Source organism: Pteropus alecto, unplaced genomic scaffold (assembly GCF_000325575.1).
Source record: "Pteropus alecto unplaced genomic scaffold, ASM32557v1 scaffold185, whole genome shotgun sequence".
NCBI lineage: Eukaryota > Metazoa > Chordata > Mammalia > Chiroptera > Pteropodidae > Pteropus > Pteropus alecto.
Window position 1 is genome coordinate 7,057 of NW_006438088.1, and position 18,560 is coordinate 25,616.

At 42.3% G+C, this 18,560-nt stretch overlaps 1 protein-coding gene across 1 annotated transcript in view; it reads left to right on the plus strand.

Moving 5' to 3' along the window:
- Positions 1-18,560, plus strand: part of LRP11 (LDL receptor related protein 11) — a 35,096-nt gene that overhangs the window by 858 nt on the left and 15,678 nt on the right. The window contains exons 2-7 of the mRNA XM_025049249.1: positions 5-434; positions 1,778-1,942; positions 7,314-7,471; positions 11,771-11,912; positions 16,040-16,165; positions 16,856-17,062. Coding sequence (XP_024905017.1) covers positions 5-434; positions 1,778-1,942; positions 7,314-7,471; positions 11,771-11,912; positions 16,040-16,165; positions 16,856-17,062 — 1,228 coding nt within the window. The remainder of the gene's footprint in view (positions 1-4; positions 435-1,777; positions 1,943-7,313; positions 7,472-11,770; positions 11,913-16,039; positions 16,166-16,855; positions 17,063-18,560) is intronic.

The following is an 18,560-nucleotide window of genomic DNA, read 5'->3' on the forward strand; positions in this document are numbered from 1 at the left end:
GCAGGAGCGGCCGCAGGAGGAGCTGCCGCTGGAGCTGCGCGCTAGCGGCGGCCCTCAGCAGGGCTGTCCCGGCCCGGGCGGCGGCGACTACAGCGCCATGCCGGACGCCGTCATCCGCATCAAGGACTCCATCGCGGCCGGCGCCGGCTTCCTGAGGGCGCCGACGGCCGTGCGGGACTCGCGGGAGTGCGTGGCGGCCTGCTGCGCCGAGCCGCGCTGCTCCGTGGCTGTGGTGGAGCTGCCCCGGCGGCCCGCGACCACGGACACCGCGCTCGGCTGCTACCTCTTCAACTGCACCGCGCGCGGCCGCAGCGTCTGCAAGTTCGCGATGCGCCGCGGCTACAGTAGCTACAGCCTCAGCCGCGCCCGGGAGGGCGGGCAGCAAGGCCTGGAAGCCGGCTTCCCGTCCACCGCCTGGGCCTCGCCACGGCTGGGTAAGCGTGCCACTGAAGGGGGCTGGGACACACCGCTGGGGTCCTGCTGTCCTTGCTGCTGTTGGGTGGCTTCATCTGCAAGACCTTGCCTGGGCAGGACGGCTGGGCCCTCCTCAGCCAAGTCAGAAATGAAACACCTTTGTTCCAAGTTATCTTAGTTGCGTCCCTTCAGAAGAGGGCTCCGATTTCTCTGTTTTAGGGATGGTTTCTGAAAAATCCCAGTTCGTGGGGCGGAAACAGGCATGGTGAGCTGCTTCTACGGATTTTCTAGGCTTGGGGATAGAGGCCAATCTGAGGAAATCCACGGAAATTCTATTTAAAGGAGAAAAACTCAAAACCAAAATAAAAAGGTTCGTCTTAGTCCCATGTTTTTGTAAGGCATGGTTTGTGTCAAGTAATTGCAAGAGCAAAACCTAATTAGACCCCAGATTACTCATAACACTCCGGTGTTCAGCTTGGCTTTCCCTTCCCGCTGCGGTTGATTTCATCAGACAAAAATGGGAAAGCATGTGTCAGGCATTTTTGAAGTGGGTCTAACCGATTTTCGTGAACTGCTTTTTCGCTTTCATAAAGTGAAAAGGAACTTCAGAATGAAAATCAAGACACATAAGAGGAGGCACACACAAAAAATGTAGCAATTGGACATTAGGGTTTCTGAAGGAAGAAAACCTTGATTGGGCCCACTTGTGGTCAGCTCAACGTGTTTGAGCTCACTCTATTGCTTGACTTACAAGAACACAAGATTGATGTCAGAGCAAGAGTAGGCGGGTAGCCTCGGCCAGTGTGGGAATCTGGAGCCTCCATCACCTCCAATGAGAAGGGTCTGGAAATCTGTGTGCAAGGTGCCCTGTCTCCCTACCCAGCTCCATCCAAGAGGAGGCTCAGAACCCTTGTCAGGGGAGCAGACATCAAAGGTCACCCAGTGACTGCCTCAGCTTGGAGGCAGACACTAGGAAGGACCCCAAAGTTTTCTTCCTTAAGTGAGAGCAGGAGGCACTTTGACTTGGAGCCCCCACCCCAGCATCCCTGAGCCTGCTCCATGGCTGTGACGCATGCATTCTTCCTCTCTGTCCCAGCACAGACAGATCCAAAAGTCCCAACAGCAAAAAATAAAATAAAAATAAAATCTCTCTCCCTTGTTCTCAGTGCACATCTGGAAGAAACTGACATTGCCAAAGGGAACTTTCCTGAAAGTCAGGAGAAACCAAAAGGAAAATAAAGAGCGTGCCCATGGTTTTTTGTTTTTTTTTTTTTTTTAAGTTTAGTTTACTAATAGAAGTTTGGTTTTTTTTGGTTTTTTGGTTTTTTGTCATTTTTCCTTCTATTTCTTTGTCCTTCCCTAGGGGGAGTTTGTCTAGGAATTCAGTTTCGTAGATGTTCAGAGGTGAAAATAGGTGACCTGTGGGGTCGGTCCTCATTCTGGAAAAACACTGCCATGCTCACACTTCTTCAGGTCCCCAGCAACATGGAAATGTGGAGACGCCCTCACTCCCCTCTGCAGCTAGGAGGTAGGGCAAAGGTTACCCTATACAAACACCCTGTTTTCCCTGCTCAGATGCTTAACCTGTTGAAGTTCTTTCTGGTTCTGAGACTACTAAGTTTTTCCTTCTTGAATTTTTTTTTTCCCCTAATTCTTGTGAGCATGTGGAGTTGGAAGCTAAAGGGCCACAAAAATGGCCTAGAAAAGCTCTTACAGGGAATTTGTTAGAGTAGAAATATTGTGATTGGTGAGGGGCCAGATGGGATAGGATAGCACAAATTTACAGGGGAACCCATCAGCCCTTTTTACTGCCGACATTTATTAAGTTTGCTATTATAAACTCTTTAGATGCATGAATTTTCTTCGTCTTCCCAACACCCAAAGATCTACGTTCTCTTATAAACCAGTGTACTGGAAGGCTTGGCGAGAGGGTCACTTGCCTGAGTGTCTCACAGCCTGGGAGCTATGAAGCTGTGTCATGGAGCAGGTCAGATCCATTCTCCAGCAGCACCAGGCAGTCTGGAAGCAGAGAAGCAGACTGATTAGGTGGCTATTGCGTGTGGTTAGGAGGATGCTGGAGAGAGATGTGTTGAAGTGACTAAGTCAGCCCACAATAGTGTGTCAAGAGCAGAATAGGAGGCTTACAGTCCTGACAGCTGGGTGTGAGAGCCACATGGGAGTTCCTGCCAATGTCTTGGGACTTGAGTGCTTGCCTTGCCTTCCAGCCCAGGCGATCATGCAGGTCAAAGGTGGACATGCTGTGAATTAAAAGGTGGCACACATGTAACATGTTATAGGACCCTGGTTGTGTCATGCAGCTGCTTGGAGGGAGGGGTTGGGGACTGGGTGACCCCACAAAAAAAGTGAAGAGCAGCAGGAGGGAGGGAGTGGAGAGGTGGAAGCTGGAGCTAGAGAATATGATCCCCAGTCTATGTTCATACCACCCAGAATGTGCCCGATCTCACCTGAAGCCAAGCACAGTCGGGCCTGGTTAGCACTTGGATGGGAAAGTATAAAATCCAAGGGCTTGCAGACCAGAACTTTTATGCCGTTTCCACTGGATATTCAGCTTGAAAAGCAGGACCTCTAGGAAGACCCTGTGTCCTTTGGAAGTCAGGCCCCCTTCCTGTCAGGGAGAATCAAAGCTGTTGGGCAGCATTTCCACACCTACAAGCTGCCCGGTCAGCCCCTCCCTCATCTCTCTAAACCCTAAGGAGGGACTTGACCTTCCTGTTCAAGGCTAATCCCTCCACAGGTGCCTGAACAGTCTCCTCCAAGGAACTTTCTCACGTTTTCAACCTCTCCCTTTTGTGTTGTAAACAAACAGCACAAAAGAGTGGCAAAAAATTATATTTAATGCATAATATTGAGATAACTGTTTGAGATGTTGGGAAAAATATATTTAGACCTGTTACTCTGGGCACACACCAGTAAATTCCAGGTGGGTTAAAGAATTATTTTAGAAAAAATTAAGTTGTAGATTCCTCCATACATAGGAACACTTGAAGAAAATAAACTTACTATTACTTACCTGTAGGAAAGATAACTTTCTAATCAATTAAAGAGATCACAAAGAGAAAGGATGGATTATATGCATATTTTCAAAACTTCTTTATAAAGAAATTTTGTCAAGAAACAAAAGGAATTGCAAACAAGAGTCTGGGAACATATGAGATAAAGGTATCAATATATTAATAGGAAGAGCTTACATGAATCGGTAAGAAAAAAACAAATGGGCAAAGGATATGAACAAACAGTTTGCAGAAGAGGATGTAGAATTGATAAACATGGGAAAATGTTCAATCTTAGAAGTAAATGCAAATAGCGTCAGCTTATGCTATTAAATTGGCAAAAATAAGTTTACTCTTTATATTGGCATGCATGTGGAGAACTTAGCATAATCTTGTATGGTCACTAAAGTGTACATTGATATCGCTCTTGGAAATCGGTCAGGAAATATGTAGCAGAGGCCATGAAAGTGTTCATTCTTCTGGAATATTTTTTTGGGAGAAATGATCTATGCTAAAGAAAACGTATGAGCAAAAAAGGCATTACTTATAACAGCACAAAAATTGGTAAAGTAAATGTCCAATGATGGAGGTTAGGAAATTAAAATGGCATTTGTGAATTTTAGGTAGTATTATGGGCACTGTTAGGATAGATGAATAAATATCAATAAATAGAACCTATTAATAAGTTCATAGATTAAATTCAGGAGGTAAATTTGCTATAACTGGAATGCATTTTGTGGGTGTCCAAGTATAGTGGGAAAGACAGAGCCTTTTAGTGAGAAAGATCTGGGCTGACATCTGAACTGACAAAGTTAGCACTTCTGTGATCTTACGCAACTAAGTTAGCCTGTCTGAGCCTGGTTTCCTCATGTGTGTGATGCAGATGGTGGTACAGTACCTACCTCAGAGACTTGTGACAGTTGGCAGAAGTTATGCCTCAAAAGCAGTTAGCATGGTGCCTGATACAAAGAAATCACCCAGTAAATGGCAGCTGTTATTATTATCATCAGCTCATATGGAGAAAGACTAGAACAGTACACCCCCAAAATGATAATCATACTGAGGTTGCAGATCATTCTTTCCTACAGAGTTGAAATTTTTAAAAACACAGAATGAATTTGGGAAATAACAGCCCTTAAGGACAACTATCCCAAATACTACATTCAAATAAAATTGCAATGGAGAGGGAAAAAAAAAAAACACACACACAATGAAAAATAACTCCACAAAAAACCAACAACAACAACAAAAAGACATGATGGATTATGACCCATAATATCTTAGCCTCTCCCATTAGTCTGGCCCCAGTTCTAAATCCTGACGTCAGGAGGCCTTGCTGGGTGTGAGAGCCTCATGGGAGTTCCTGCCAATGCTGATTTCTCAACCTTAGCTATGTCATTGTACCCACACAGTACAGATCCAGGTTCCAGAACCACTTCCTTGTCATTAAGGCTGTTCACAGCAGCGTTTTGTAAATCAGATTCGTCAACAGTATTATTTACTGTATAAAATGCCACCTCGATATGTTCCACCCAAATTGATATGGGCCTCAACCTCTGTAGATCTTACCAAGTATGTTTTGTTTTCACAAGAAATCAGTGTCACACAGTATTTAGCATTGGTTTATTACATTTTTATGATGAGAATTCAAAATTACATTTATCTTGTTCTTCATCGGCAGGTCAAATATTTCTAAGTATAGCATACTCCTTCTTGGTATCATTCATTGATTTTAAGGCCTGTTTCTGGGTGGGTAAACTGGCTTATTTTAAAATATACTGTGTAATTTCTGGGTGGGTAAACTGGCTTATTTTAAAATACACTGTGTAATTTGCCTGGTCTTGAGAGGGAAATATATCTCTGTTATTTCAAATACAGCAGTGGTCAGGATATCAGGTGTTCCTAAATCAGACCTTAAAGCTCACCTAAAGAAAAGTAAATGTTTTTTTTTTTCTTCCAAGAGGGCAAGATTAATTAGTTTTATAATATGTGGGATATTTCAGTGCTTACCTGAATCTTCCATCTGAAATCTTTGGGGTCAGATCTTTGAGAGTTAGAAATAATATAATATTAGAAATAATATAATATTAGCATCCATTGCCGTTGATGGCATATAGTTATATTTCAGTTTGCCTACTTAAAAATAGTATTTTAAAATAAATTTTAATGCAAATAGCTGCTAACTATAATGTGTTACTACTGAATTAGATGGTGCTTTATAAAATTATAAAGTGCTAAATGGTTGTGTGGAAAACAGTGAACCTTCCAAAACTAAAGGAAAATTCTTCATAATTCTCTTGAAAAGATCCTATTAGTCATGCAGTTGTCACATCTCTTTATTTGGGGAAGCAGAATAAAAACGTCAGGCACTGGATGTTTGCTCAGAGGTGGAAAAAGCTAAATAAGTGTCTTAGGCAAGGGTTGCTTAAGTGGCTCATTTAAATCTGAGTTATGCGTCCTCCTTGTTTTAAATGACTGTAGAAGTGGGACTCATCATGTTCTCAGTAGATGTATGTGCCTTTTGGCAATTAAAAAAGTTACCTCTGATTGAGGCTGGCAGTGCCATTCTCATTCAGAAAAGTCACAACTCTGAAGAGCCGCAAGCCCCTCATAAATCCGCTGTTTCTGGGTCTAGAGAGGATCACTAGGTTAGAAGATAGGGCTCAGCAGGTAGGAGTCTGAACACCCCAAAGATAATAGTCGCTTGTTGAAGCATTTTTCTTAAGCAGGGCCATGACCCAGTCAGATTAGCATTCCAGAAGAGTCATTCTAGCTGCAGTGTATCAAGAGTGACGACCCTTTGCTGCCTCATGAGAAGCTAATAGGACCACAGCTAGCCCCAAACCTCAGGCACTGGGACACCTGGTGCCCTCAGAAGTCAGCTTAGGAGACAGCTTCAGCTGTGGAAGAGGCAGTGCCTCAGCAACATCATTCAGAGTGAGTTAAGGAGGGACAAGTTCAGGAGAGCACATTTGGACCAGAGTGGATGCCAAAAAGGATGCATGACATCCTGTAGTTTGGTTTTCCAGTTACATCGATAAATAGATGTGTATTTGAGTAAGTTTAGTAAGAAGCTTAAAGCAATTAAGATATTCACAACTCTGCTCTTAGAAATGCAGCTTCTCCCATCAGACTCACTGAAGTAGCTGTTAGTTAAGTATTAATATTTAAATGAACAAAATTAGCCTTAAATTATGTACCATTTCAGATCAAAGGTAGACACATTTGTTTTGTTATCATAGGACACCTCAGAAACTCAGTGTGCTAGCTTCTATTACAAAAATTATTAGAAGCTGTGACTCTTCTATTTTCCTAGATGAAAAATTAGATTACAGGGAATTTCTATGTGGGCTTTATTTTGTATGAGTCCAAGAACTTGCCTTAACTTTCCAAATTTAATTTATTTCCCATTCATGGAACACTTTCTGTCACTATTTTAAAAACTTGAGAATAAGGAAAAAAAAATCTATATCAGAGGTGGATTTTTTAAGGTTTACTTCAAGACTTTTTGATAAATTAATTTAATAAGCCGTTTATAAATTAAGTGAAAAATTCACTCTGGAGAGTAAAGCTACTCCGGATTTATACGCTGGAGGGCCTCGTTCGCTCTCACAGACCCACGACTTTATCCTCAGCACCGTTGCCAGCTGACACGCCACATTTCCGCGTTAGCACGCATTACAGCTAAAGTCTATATTCATAATTTATGACTATTTTCTTTATTATGTAAAGAGAATACAATGAAAATAAGATAACTTTCAGTTGCTGTATCTATCCTTAGCAGTTCTTTGCTAGACTACATCTATGCTAGCAAACAAGATACCTCTCTTAATTAACTAGGAAAAAAAATAGGGAATCATCTCTCCTGTGAATTATTTTCTCTCACAGAAAAGGATGAGCCTCCAGTTAGCAAGGCCGGGCAGGATGTGGTTTTGCGCCTGCCCACCGACGCGGTGACTTTGGATGGCCGTGAAAGCACAGATGACCATGCCATCGTCCAGTATGAGTGGGTGCTGCTGCGGGGGGACCCATCAGTGGACATGAAGGTAATTCATGTTGCCGTTTTAACAGAAACTAAGGTTTCACTGACGTGGTCTTTAGTAATCTCCTTCCACTTATGTTCCCAAAATGTCTGTGAGATAGCAGAAGAGGTATGAAACGGAGGAAGTATAAAAGTGATTGTCAAAAAAAAACCCAAAAACGGTTTATTCTATAAATTTGGTTTTCTACTGAGTAAACGGTGATCCTGATATTTACGTTAAAGCTTACTCTCGTTCTTGCTTTTTTGTTGACTTCTCCAAAATACAAAAATGCTTCAAGGAAAAAGGCTCAGATTACTTTTAAACATTTTTATTTCTTTTCTTAGTCCAAGATCCAGATAGAAAGTTTGAAAATTACAAGAGTGTAACAAGGAAAACAACAACAGAACCAACCTATTCTTCACGTGACCCAGAAAGCAACCGTCTTACCGAGCAGTTAGGCCTGCTTGAGATCGCTGAACAAGTGCGGGAGGGGTAGCACGAGGGGCCCCCAGTCCCCGGCTCAGCACTGGTTTTCATCAGGCGTCTCTGGGCCCAGCTGGCGTCTCTGGGCCCAGCTGGCGTCTCCGGGCCCAGCGGGCGTCTCTGCAGATGAGAAGGAGCAACTTAGCAGCAGCTGCCGGCACACAGAAAGTCTTGAATCATGAGGCAAGCGGCTTTTTATTACGCCAGCCAGGACCCTTTCTAGTTAGTATTTTCTGGCTAGGTAAATGTCAGCCAAACCACTTCAAAGAACTACAGACCGGGTGGCTTAAACCACAGAATTTTATTTTCTCACAGTTCTGGAGGGTAGTAGAAGTCCAGGGTCAAGGTTCCAGCAGTGTTGGTTTCTTCTGAGGCCTCTCTCCGTGGCTTGTCGTGGGCTGTATTTTCCTTCCTGTGTCTTCTTGTGGTCTTCTTTCTGTGGGGAAGCACCGATTTATATTCTGTTGAAACAAAACAAAAACAATAATCACCTAGTCCCTCGAGGCTGATTGAAACACACTGATTTACTCAATGATTTTATAGTCTTAGCAGTGGTTGGACCCTTGTTCAGCATCTTACCCAGCTTCCCATCTATCCGAGAGCCCCGTATCACCTTTCTTCCAAGGGTCTCCCACTCTGCTTAGATATTTCCAGAGATGAAAGCTCACTATTGCACGTCACGCCCCGGGACATCTGTAATCAGCTGTAATTATTAAGCAAACAAGATAGGCCTCCCTGTTCCTTCTGTGCCTTGGTGCTGGGTGTTCTCTGGAAAAACACTGAATACATCTTTTTTTATTCTGTGTCCCTTAAATCTTTGAAACACATGAATGTCACCACTTGGAACGCTCTTCTCGGAACTCAGTACTCCCACTTCTTTCAGATGTTCTTCACATGAATTGATTTTCAGACCATCCACCATGCAGCCTCTTCTGGATTTTCTCAGATTCATCCATGCCCTTAAAATCTGAAACCCCTAATTGAACCCCACATGTCGACTGAAGATTGTGTATCTTCCTCCTGTAATATACAGATATACAGATATCACCTCCTGTAATTGATTCATTGTCTCTACTTCTATTAATAACGGTGATGGAAGATAGACCTAAAGTTATAAGGTTAATTAACATAAACTATCTTAGTAGCCGCATCACACGATAGATTCATGCTGAGTTTTCCGTTAGCAGGATTACCTAAAACCTGCTTCACCTTTCTACATAAACTGCCATCCCGAGGGCCTCCCCGTTCTGGTTGTGTATTTGCTCTATTGAACCTGAGTGCAGACCCTGATATTTATCCTTTTTACATCTCAGCTTTTGGTTACAACAGAAATAATTTTGAACTTTGAGTGTCGTCCATCATATTTATTATCCTTCTATGCATTGTATCAGCTGCAAAACTAATATATCTTTATTGAAATCTTTGAGAACTAAGGTTGATCAGGAAAGGTGCATGGACAAGTCCTTGATCATCTGCTTGGAGAGCTCCCCAGAGAAGGACACTGACTATTAACTGGCACTTCTAGGAGCAGCTACAAACCTGCCTCTGGCTTTCCAGATATGCTACTAAAAGCTTTATTCTGTAAATAATGAATTGCATATATGAGAGTTAAATAAAAATAATACTGATGATTCGATATTTAATTCGTTGAGGCTATTTATAAAGGAGCAACAAAATTAGACATTTCTTATGGGCTTTTTATGGCTGACTGCTGTGCCATCAAGAGGAGAATCTGGACCAATTCCCCAGCCAAGAGTGTAACAGTGATGGCAGGTAAACATAAAGTTATAAAACCATCATTTAAATGACAGAGTTTGCGATGGGAGAGACATTTTCTACCAAACTGTGACTATCTTATTAATGCTGTACATTCATGAATGCCCCCCAAAGCAAACTCATCCTACCATGACTTGATCATTATAAAGAGGTCATTGATTGGTTCTCAGGTAATTTAGACATATCTGTAATTTTCAGAACAACTTTATAAGAAAGTGCAGCCCCATTTTGTGGATTAAGATTGGCATAAAAAGCTGTGAAGACTGAAATGGCAAGAGATTACTGAGTACCTTTCAGTGGAATGCCGGGGGTTGTAGAACAGGTCGTTTAAGTTTAGCATTTATAAATTATAGAAAATGAATAGTGATGCAAATAGTTCTTGCCTATAGAAATGCAAATAATTTTTTTCATATAGAGGTGCAGTTAATTTCCTATAGAAAAGTGGATTTCAAACATGACATTTTAGCACTATAGGTGTTAATCTATTAATACACTCACTTCAGTAGCTAATAGGTACTAATAGCCGGCTTGTTTCAGTTTCCCATCTGTTAGCAACTTCATTTTAGCATTCATGACTGCTTATATCTGTCTGTTCTTCACATTCTCCTTTGATCTGTGGAACACACCTTATTGGATCTCCCTTCAACTGACAAGTTAAATTACTACTTTGCTGCATTTCTTCCAGTGTGATCAGTGGATCACCTAGATGGGCTTGTTATTGTAGATTCCCAGATCCCTCTCTCCAGACCCACTGACTCAGGTCTCAGGCTGGGGCCTGGAAATCTGTGCCCTAACGGGAGCTCTGAGTGATTATGGAGCAGCCTAAAGTTTCTCAGCCACTGTACCTCATTCTATTGCTGCTAAATGGTTGTAAAGCATTCTGATCGTGTGTGTATGTAGTACTGACAAATTCTCTAAGCCAAGGTGATGTGCAGGAGTCCAAATTCTAGAATTTCAATAAAAACCAGCAGGTGAGTTATAATAGGGCAGACTCTCTGTACTTGCAAGTCCATTAATGTATTAGTGTAATAAAATGTATAATGCTCAGAATTCGTTTGTAGAGAATAATAATCCAGACTAATTCCTTTAAGCAGAAAGAGGTCTTTTTTTTAAAAAAAAAGAAAAAAAGTAAGATATTAAACAACTAATAGTATCATTGAGAGGGCAGAAAAAAATGGTCTTTAGATTGAACATCTGAAAATGACTCCCAAAATCGCACCGCAGAACTGGGCCTCAGAAGCTCTTGCTCTCTCCATGATCAGGAAGCTTGTCCAACAAAGTGCCATGAAGCGGGTAGAGGACCAAGGTGGAGTCCTGGGTTTAGGGAATGAGCCCAAGAGGTGATCAGCAAGGAACAGTTGTGCGACTGGGTCACCACTGTCCCCCGTTGTGTATCACAACGCCTGGCACATAATCATTTTGTTTAATAAATATATAACCTCAAAAAAAAAAAAACAATTAAAATGGAAGGGAAATAAGACTGAGACTAGGGAAGGTTTAGGACGTTTCTTATTCGTTGTTTTGTTTGTTTGTTTTAGGGCAAGAGAAACTTGAGCCTACGAATCACAGAGGGAAAGGGGTCGAGGACTAGATGGAGAGGTTGGCCTGGAGTGCAAGAGGGACAGCTGATGTAGTGACTGGAGGAGAGGAAGTGGCGATGGTATAGATACAGGTGCATTCCCAGGATGAGGGGAATGGTGGAACCATAATTATGACTATAATTATGGTCCCAGTTTTCTTCTTGAAGTAGATGAGGGCACCTGTTGAGAAGGAAGGACTCGATGTTGTGTGTGGAGCTGGGAGGAGGTACAAGTTTGGAATAGCGGCTGCTGAGGACAAGGGAAGGATTGTCAGTCAAGGACATTGTCATCCCAGATAAAAGTAGAAATAGTGAATTCAACCTGTCATAGTCGTGTACGATGGAGCATTCTGCAGCCTTGGACCAGGAGTGGAGAGGCAGGTGCTGGGCCTGCCACGAGGACGACACTGGTTCCAGGTTCAGGATGATGTTGGATTCTGTGCCTCGTATCCTAACTGAATACGATGTCTCCATTTGGGTGTCAGGTGCCCCAGTCAGGAACCCTGAAGCTGTCCCACTTACGGGAAGGAACATACACCGTTCAGCTCACTGTGATGGACACTGCCGGGCAGAGAAGCTCCGACAACGTTTCGGTGACAGTGCTGCCCATGGCCTTCTCCACGGGAGGTGAGAAGCAAGTCCTTCCCTCGCATTCATGGTGGCCGACAGAAACCAGACCATTTGCAGAAGGGTGGTACTGGATTGGCCTGTGATGTTCTAACTGCGCATTCCATGGGCTCTTCCCATTTTCTTTTTGGTGGTTGTCGAATGATAACAAAAATAGGCTCTGTTGTACTTGGGGCTGAGTGACACTGCTGAACTGAGGCGGGCAGCAGTCCGGGGCATGAGAGCAGACCGAGGGCTATGGGAACCTGTAGATGCTCCATCTCTCCTAGACACGATTTCATGAAAGATAACTTTGCCAGGAGAGGATCTCGTTTAAAGGTGGGTGGCCTATTTGATATGTATGTTCAAGGAGTGCAGCGAGGAGTACATTTAAGACAAATAAAAATATGCAAACTGCATGTGTCAATTTAAAAGGACTGTTTAAAAGTTTTCTGGGTACTTTACACAGATGCACAGATCCATTTATAATGTAGCTTTACAGATCTCTCATGGAGCTCACATTCTGTTGCACATTTTAAATTCATTTATCACATTGATCTATGTGTCTTTCTTTCCCAAACATCTGCATTTCTAAATTAGCTCATCAAATTAAAAAAAAAAAACAAACACACATGGAACTCAGTGGCACTAAGGTATAGGGGTTTTGCAGAGTGAAATCTCCCACAGTAAACTTGTGGTGAGGTACTGACGTACTGTATATTCGAGGGTCCTGTCGTTCCGTCAGCGGATATGCCCTTAGTGTCTACAGCATGCAGAAGCCGTGCTCGGCACTGGGCGCAGAGTGGACCTTCTCTGTCACTAGCCATGGCTCTAGTAAACTTGCAGCATGCCTCTGACATCCTCCATTACTCAGTACTTGGATGGTAATTAAGCCAGCAGTTGGAAGAATAAGGACATAAAAACTGGAATGTGACTGGTTTACTTGTACTATTGCTGATCTTGTCTTCCGTCAAAGATGTAGGTCAGTAAGCATATTAGAAATGAAGGAAGGAGTTTTTAGAATATTAAGGACTTGGCAGCCTTGAAATATTGCCTTCCACAGCTAATTAGCGTAAGCAGCTTTTGAAGGCTGATTGGTCGACTCACTGTCTAGCAGAGATTAGGCCTGCTGTGAGGAAAGGAGTGACTTCCTGTGGTAAGCCAGTCACCAAACTCCTGCCCAGTCACCAAACTCCTGCCCACATCACCACTGTGAGTCAGTGATGGTGTAAATGGACCCATACAGCCCAGCCTTGATTTGAGCAGGCCCTGTTGATTTACTGCAGGTGCATGAGAGCCCGACAGTTACTTTTGAGGGCCTTCATGTGCTGGCTATGCACCAAGGCCATTGGACACATGGCATTGGCTCCAGCCAGTCACTCCCCAGCATAGGACTGCCAGAGCCAGAAGGTTATTCTCCTGGGATCAAGTGCTGGCTTGGGCAGGGACCGAGTCAAGTGCTGATTCTGGGAGGAAAGTGCTCATGAGAAGGCAGAGATACCCTGTCATCCCCTACAGAAATTAGAAAAGGATCACTTTTTACGGCCGAGGTGCCTGGGTGGGAGAAAGGGCCTGTGCTGACATAAGCAGATAACTAGCAGCTCACCGGCCCCGTGTTTGTCCTGGTTTATGTAATCAGGCCAATTTTCCAGGGCTCCAAAATGTCCAGTTGTGTATTTCTGGCCTTTCTTTAAGATGGTAATAAAATGTATTTGAAGTGGCAGACAGTTAAGTGAATTTTTTTGATTACCGAAAGGCCACTTGGGTATAGGTCTAATGTAACTTTATGGAAAAATAAAAAAGAGTGGCTATAGTACTCACTGCTGTCTGGAGTCACTCATTGGTTAGATTGGAATAACATACTATGAGTTAAAGTTAATAAGTCACCACCTAGAGACACTGAAAACCACAGGCAGGGATCAAGAGGTGTTTCTCTCCCCTCTATTATAAATATCGATCTTGTAGTTAATGACCCAGCTGTAATGGTTACCAAAGGTGGCACTTTCTGGGGTAAACAGACAAGCACATAACCCCACTTTTGTGATAATAACTTGGTGCAGTTTTAGATACAGAGGCTGCATGTTTTCAAGCTTCGGGGGAAAGAATATACTCGAACATCAAGCCGACAGACACTTCCAATATGATCTAGATCAATGGTCTCCAAATAGGATCCCCCACACGTAGTCGGATGTTTTCAGGATGGAAGACAAGACACCGGAAATTAGTCTTCTGACTTTTTAATCTTCTTTAAGTTTTCAGGATACTTTATAACATGTGCACTATGTTAATACATTAGTACATGCATATTATTTATAGATTGGAGATGCGTGTTCACCAATATATTATTGATCAGGATGCATGGTCAAAAAAGTTTGGAGACCAGTAATCTGGAAGTAGGTGATAAATTATAAATATGGCTCTATTTGCAAAACTACCAAGGAATAAGTAAAGCGTTGAGATATTCAGGATTTTCACATCAGGAACTTAAGAAATGTGAGCAGTAGGTGTGTCCTGCTTGATGTTCACAGAGACTCTGTGCTTTTCCTCCTAACTCTCCCTGGGCTGGAAGCAGGTTCTTCTTTCTAGGCCCAAGTTCTTAGTTGCTCCTGCTTCTTTCTCGGGAGCTTTAACCACCATTTCCTTACTTCATCCTCTTCCTCCTGGATTAAGATATCTTCAGGTTGCTTTGCTCTTAGATGGACTCCTTTCCCAGCCTTTGAACTGCTTCCCAATGGAGTATGTATCCAGAATTTCACATGGCCATGTATACGCTGCTCAGCCATTTGCCTCAGTGGTGTATCATCATTTACCACTGTCCCATGTCCCGAGAGATCTAGTCCATCCTGTCCCTGGAAAATTATGGAGCTCTTTACAACCTAGTTCTAGCCTGCCATCTTTTACTCGTATCGCCATTGTCAGAAAAGTCACACAGCTGGTATGCAGCTCAGTCTAGTAAAATTGGCTTAATTTGGAATGGGAAAGTGTGTTTCAAGAAAACACATGTAGCTCCTGTATTATATGATGAGGATTAACAACTCCTAAGGGCTCCCAAAGGGAGACAGTTTTATTATTTGAAGACAATTAATTCAACCAGCTAGTATCTGAAGATTCTGTTTATTCTTCACAGCACCAAGGATATGAAGAATCCTTTGATTTCGATAATCAAAAGGATTCGGTTTTCTGAAACAAGGGGTTTATTGAGCTATGTGCTAGCCAGAAAGGACCAGGTCCTGGGTCTGATGTCCGACCCACCAGCCGCAGGGCTAGATGGAGAAGACAGACATGTTCGCCATCCTGGAGCTAATGGGATTTTAATACAATGGGTTTTGGGGAAAAAAGATCTAAATGTTTTGAAAGGCTGTGCATAGGCTATAGATAAGGAGGGCATGAGAAAGTGAAGCAGAGACAGTTCTGCGGATTGGCAGTGGGCAACACCCTGGAAAGTTTATGTGTAAGCAAGGTATGGTGGCATGTGACCTTCGGCTGTTTTATCTAGATAAAAGCTGAAATAGCCACCTGGAATTCGATTCAAAATTTCAGCGTTCTTCAGGATGTAAGCAATCTTAACCTCTCCTGTCTCTCTCCCCGATTCTCAGACCTGCTGTGATTTTATTTAGCCCATCTCAGAATTTTTCTCTAATCACAACAAATAGGTTCAATAGTAGAGAGTTAACCTCAGTAAAAATGATTACTTAGGAAACAAGAATGCAAGACGCAGCATGTATAAAGTGGTGTCTCTGATACAACACGATCAGCCACCCGAGTGCCATGCAGGGCGTATAATGGTGTTAGGTGGCCCACCAAAGGGATGATGGGATGAAGGAACTAATGCAGAGTGAGACCTGGGGGAGGAAACTCAGGTGTGGATGGTGCAAACCAGAGCTGCTGCTTTCTCCTCCCACCTCTTAGGCAATGTAGCTCGGAGAACGGCTCATGGTGAGTCTCGAGAATTAAGTCAGGGGCGGTCAAGAAGAGAACCCCTAACTTTTCCAGGACCTATATTGCTCCAGCTCAGACTGTTAGGTGTTTCCTCCTTATCAGCATCCCTTTACCCACATGCATTTCATCATATATTTAGTCTCAGTCTTGACATGGTGAAAGTCTTAAATTTCCTGCATTCCTGTGACTTGAGTCTTGTTCACAAACAGGATGCTCGAACGTGTGCTCACGCTACCACTTCTTTTGTGACAATGGCTGTTGCATTGACATCACACTGGCTTGCAATGGAGTGGAGCAGTGTCCTGATGGGTCCGATGAAGCTTTCTGTCAAAATCGTGAGTTGGCTGCCTGGCCCTTTGGGGTAGGAGGGAGGTGTATATTCTCATAATAAAATGCAAACTCAATATTGCTTTTTTTCTGCCTGGTTTCAGGTATAACTTTATGTGAACAAGCTATGCCTTAAAGAGCATTTATTATGAGTCTCTAATGCTAGTTGCAAAAGTCAAATATTCTATATTGCTTACATTTTTAGGAAATTATTCTTAATTTTCCAAAAGATGCTTCCCCATCCTAAAAATACTCTAGAGCATGTGCTTTTTAAAAAACCGAAGTGAGTTAACATTTTCTTTCGACAATTTTTTAAGAAAATTTATGACATGCTAGGCTGTAGCTCAGTCAGATCCATAAAGCAGTCTTATAATGTCATAAACATTAACATGTACCACAGGAAAGAAGAAAAGCTGCAGAAAGTTTAATGAGGTATTGGTTTGAGGAAGGATGAAGAATTTCACTACCTTGGGTTTAGGTTTTACCTCTGTCAATTTATATGACATTTAGAAAGTTGATTATTGGGAGAAGAGAGATTAACCATTTAAAAACGAGAGAGAAGTGTTTTTATAGTGCTCTGACATTTCTTAGGTTATAATTCCCAAATATTCATAATTTCAAATTTACTGCAATAATAGTGGTTTTAGTTAAAGTTCTGAAAAGAAGCTAACAACCAACAGCAGCTTTTCATACTTCAGTGAGCCTTAGCCAGGAGATGGTGACTCACACAGCAGCCGCCCAGCCGGGAACCACAAGACTGAGCAAAGGTGCAGGGGAGGGCTCTTTGTTGGACAAGTCTCAGGAAGCCACTGCCCGAAACTGGCCACCTGTGTTATCAAACACGGAGAAGAGGAATCACTCTGCCTTTTGGGGACCAAAGAGTCAAATCGATCCTGGGATGCCAGGTAAGGACTTTAGACGGATTCTCCGCAAAGAGCCTCATTTTCTATGACACTTGGCTCAAAATTAAGATTACATTTAAAGAATGTTAAGGAAATATCTTAAAGAAGAGAGTTAAAATGAAGAATTTGACCAAAAAAACAACTTGACATTTGTAATTGATTATTCATAGTAAGAAACACCTACTAAAGGTGTTTCGTACATTCATACATAAATACACTCCAGAGTATCAATACATTTGTTTGTAAATAAGTTAGAGTTAGAAAGTTTTAACATGTATGTTAAAGAAACTAATGCCGTAAGTGTTCGATTTTAAATTATTCTGAGAGGGAGCAGCATAAACCCTATGTATCCATGTATCTCTTCTCACAAAGAAGTGAATATAATGAAAATATATATGTTGAAATGGTTGCATGTGCTAGTAATTCAGTGTATGTCTCCAATGTAACTAAATCTGTAATTTTTAATTTTTTAATAAGGCTAATAAGAGTTTTAAATACATTCACACTGCCGAAGCACTATAAGATTGTATCATTTAAAATTTCTTTTTTATACTTTTATATTTGCATGATTATATAGCATACGAAACAGAAATATAGATGATCACATTTCTATGTGCTTTTGTGACTGTCTTTTCAATACTCAAGCTCTACATACATTAAACAGCAATAATCTATCACTAGTTTGATAACTTATTTATGAAAATTTTATGTTCACTGCAGAAGATACAGAAGACAATAATAAAAAAAGAAATGACTAAATATACCACTCTTGATTGTAAACAGCTTTTAATGTTTTGGTATAGCTCCTTTTCATCTTTTGTTTATCTACTTTGTAAATTTTAATTGCTTCTATACAACTGTGTTTTCAAAATATGCCATAAAGGGCTTTTCTTGTTGCCGGTTTAGGTTAAGGACACTTCAGATAGTCAATTCCTTGTTGATACTGCCACCTAATGGGCAAAAGAGTCACTCCATCCCTGCCTTAGAATTTGTTTTAGTCCATTTTCTTTGTATGGAAGGCTTGTATTGAGGAGACAGCCACCATCTAAGAAACAGAGTCAGGGAGACCAGGTGTTTTGGACAGGTGAGATGAAGATCTGACAGAGGGAATTGAGTTCCCGGAGGCCAGGATGGATGAACTCCTGCCACATCCCTGGGGGAGACACACACGTGAGCGTGAACAGTCCACCGAAGGCAGAGTGGAGACCAAAGTCCAGGTCTCCTTAATCAGCTTCTAGGCTTGGCTCTGCTTTAGGACCTTGAGTAAGTTGCTGCAAATCTCTGGACCTCAGTTTCACCGTAAGTGAATACGGGATTTCTACCAGAGGACCACCATGGCCCCATCTAGTGTGGAGAGTCTGTTTCGAGAGTGGTCAATAACCTGACGCTCATGCAGCCCTCTCATGGCCCTTGTCCGTGCTAGACATTGCCCAGTGATCCCAGCTCCGTCTCTTGGCGAGTGAGGACTCAGCCTCCAGATCCAGAAAATAATGCTCCAGGC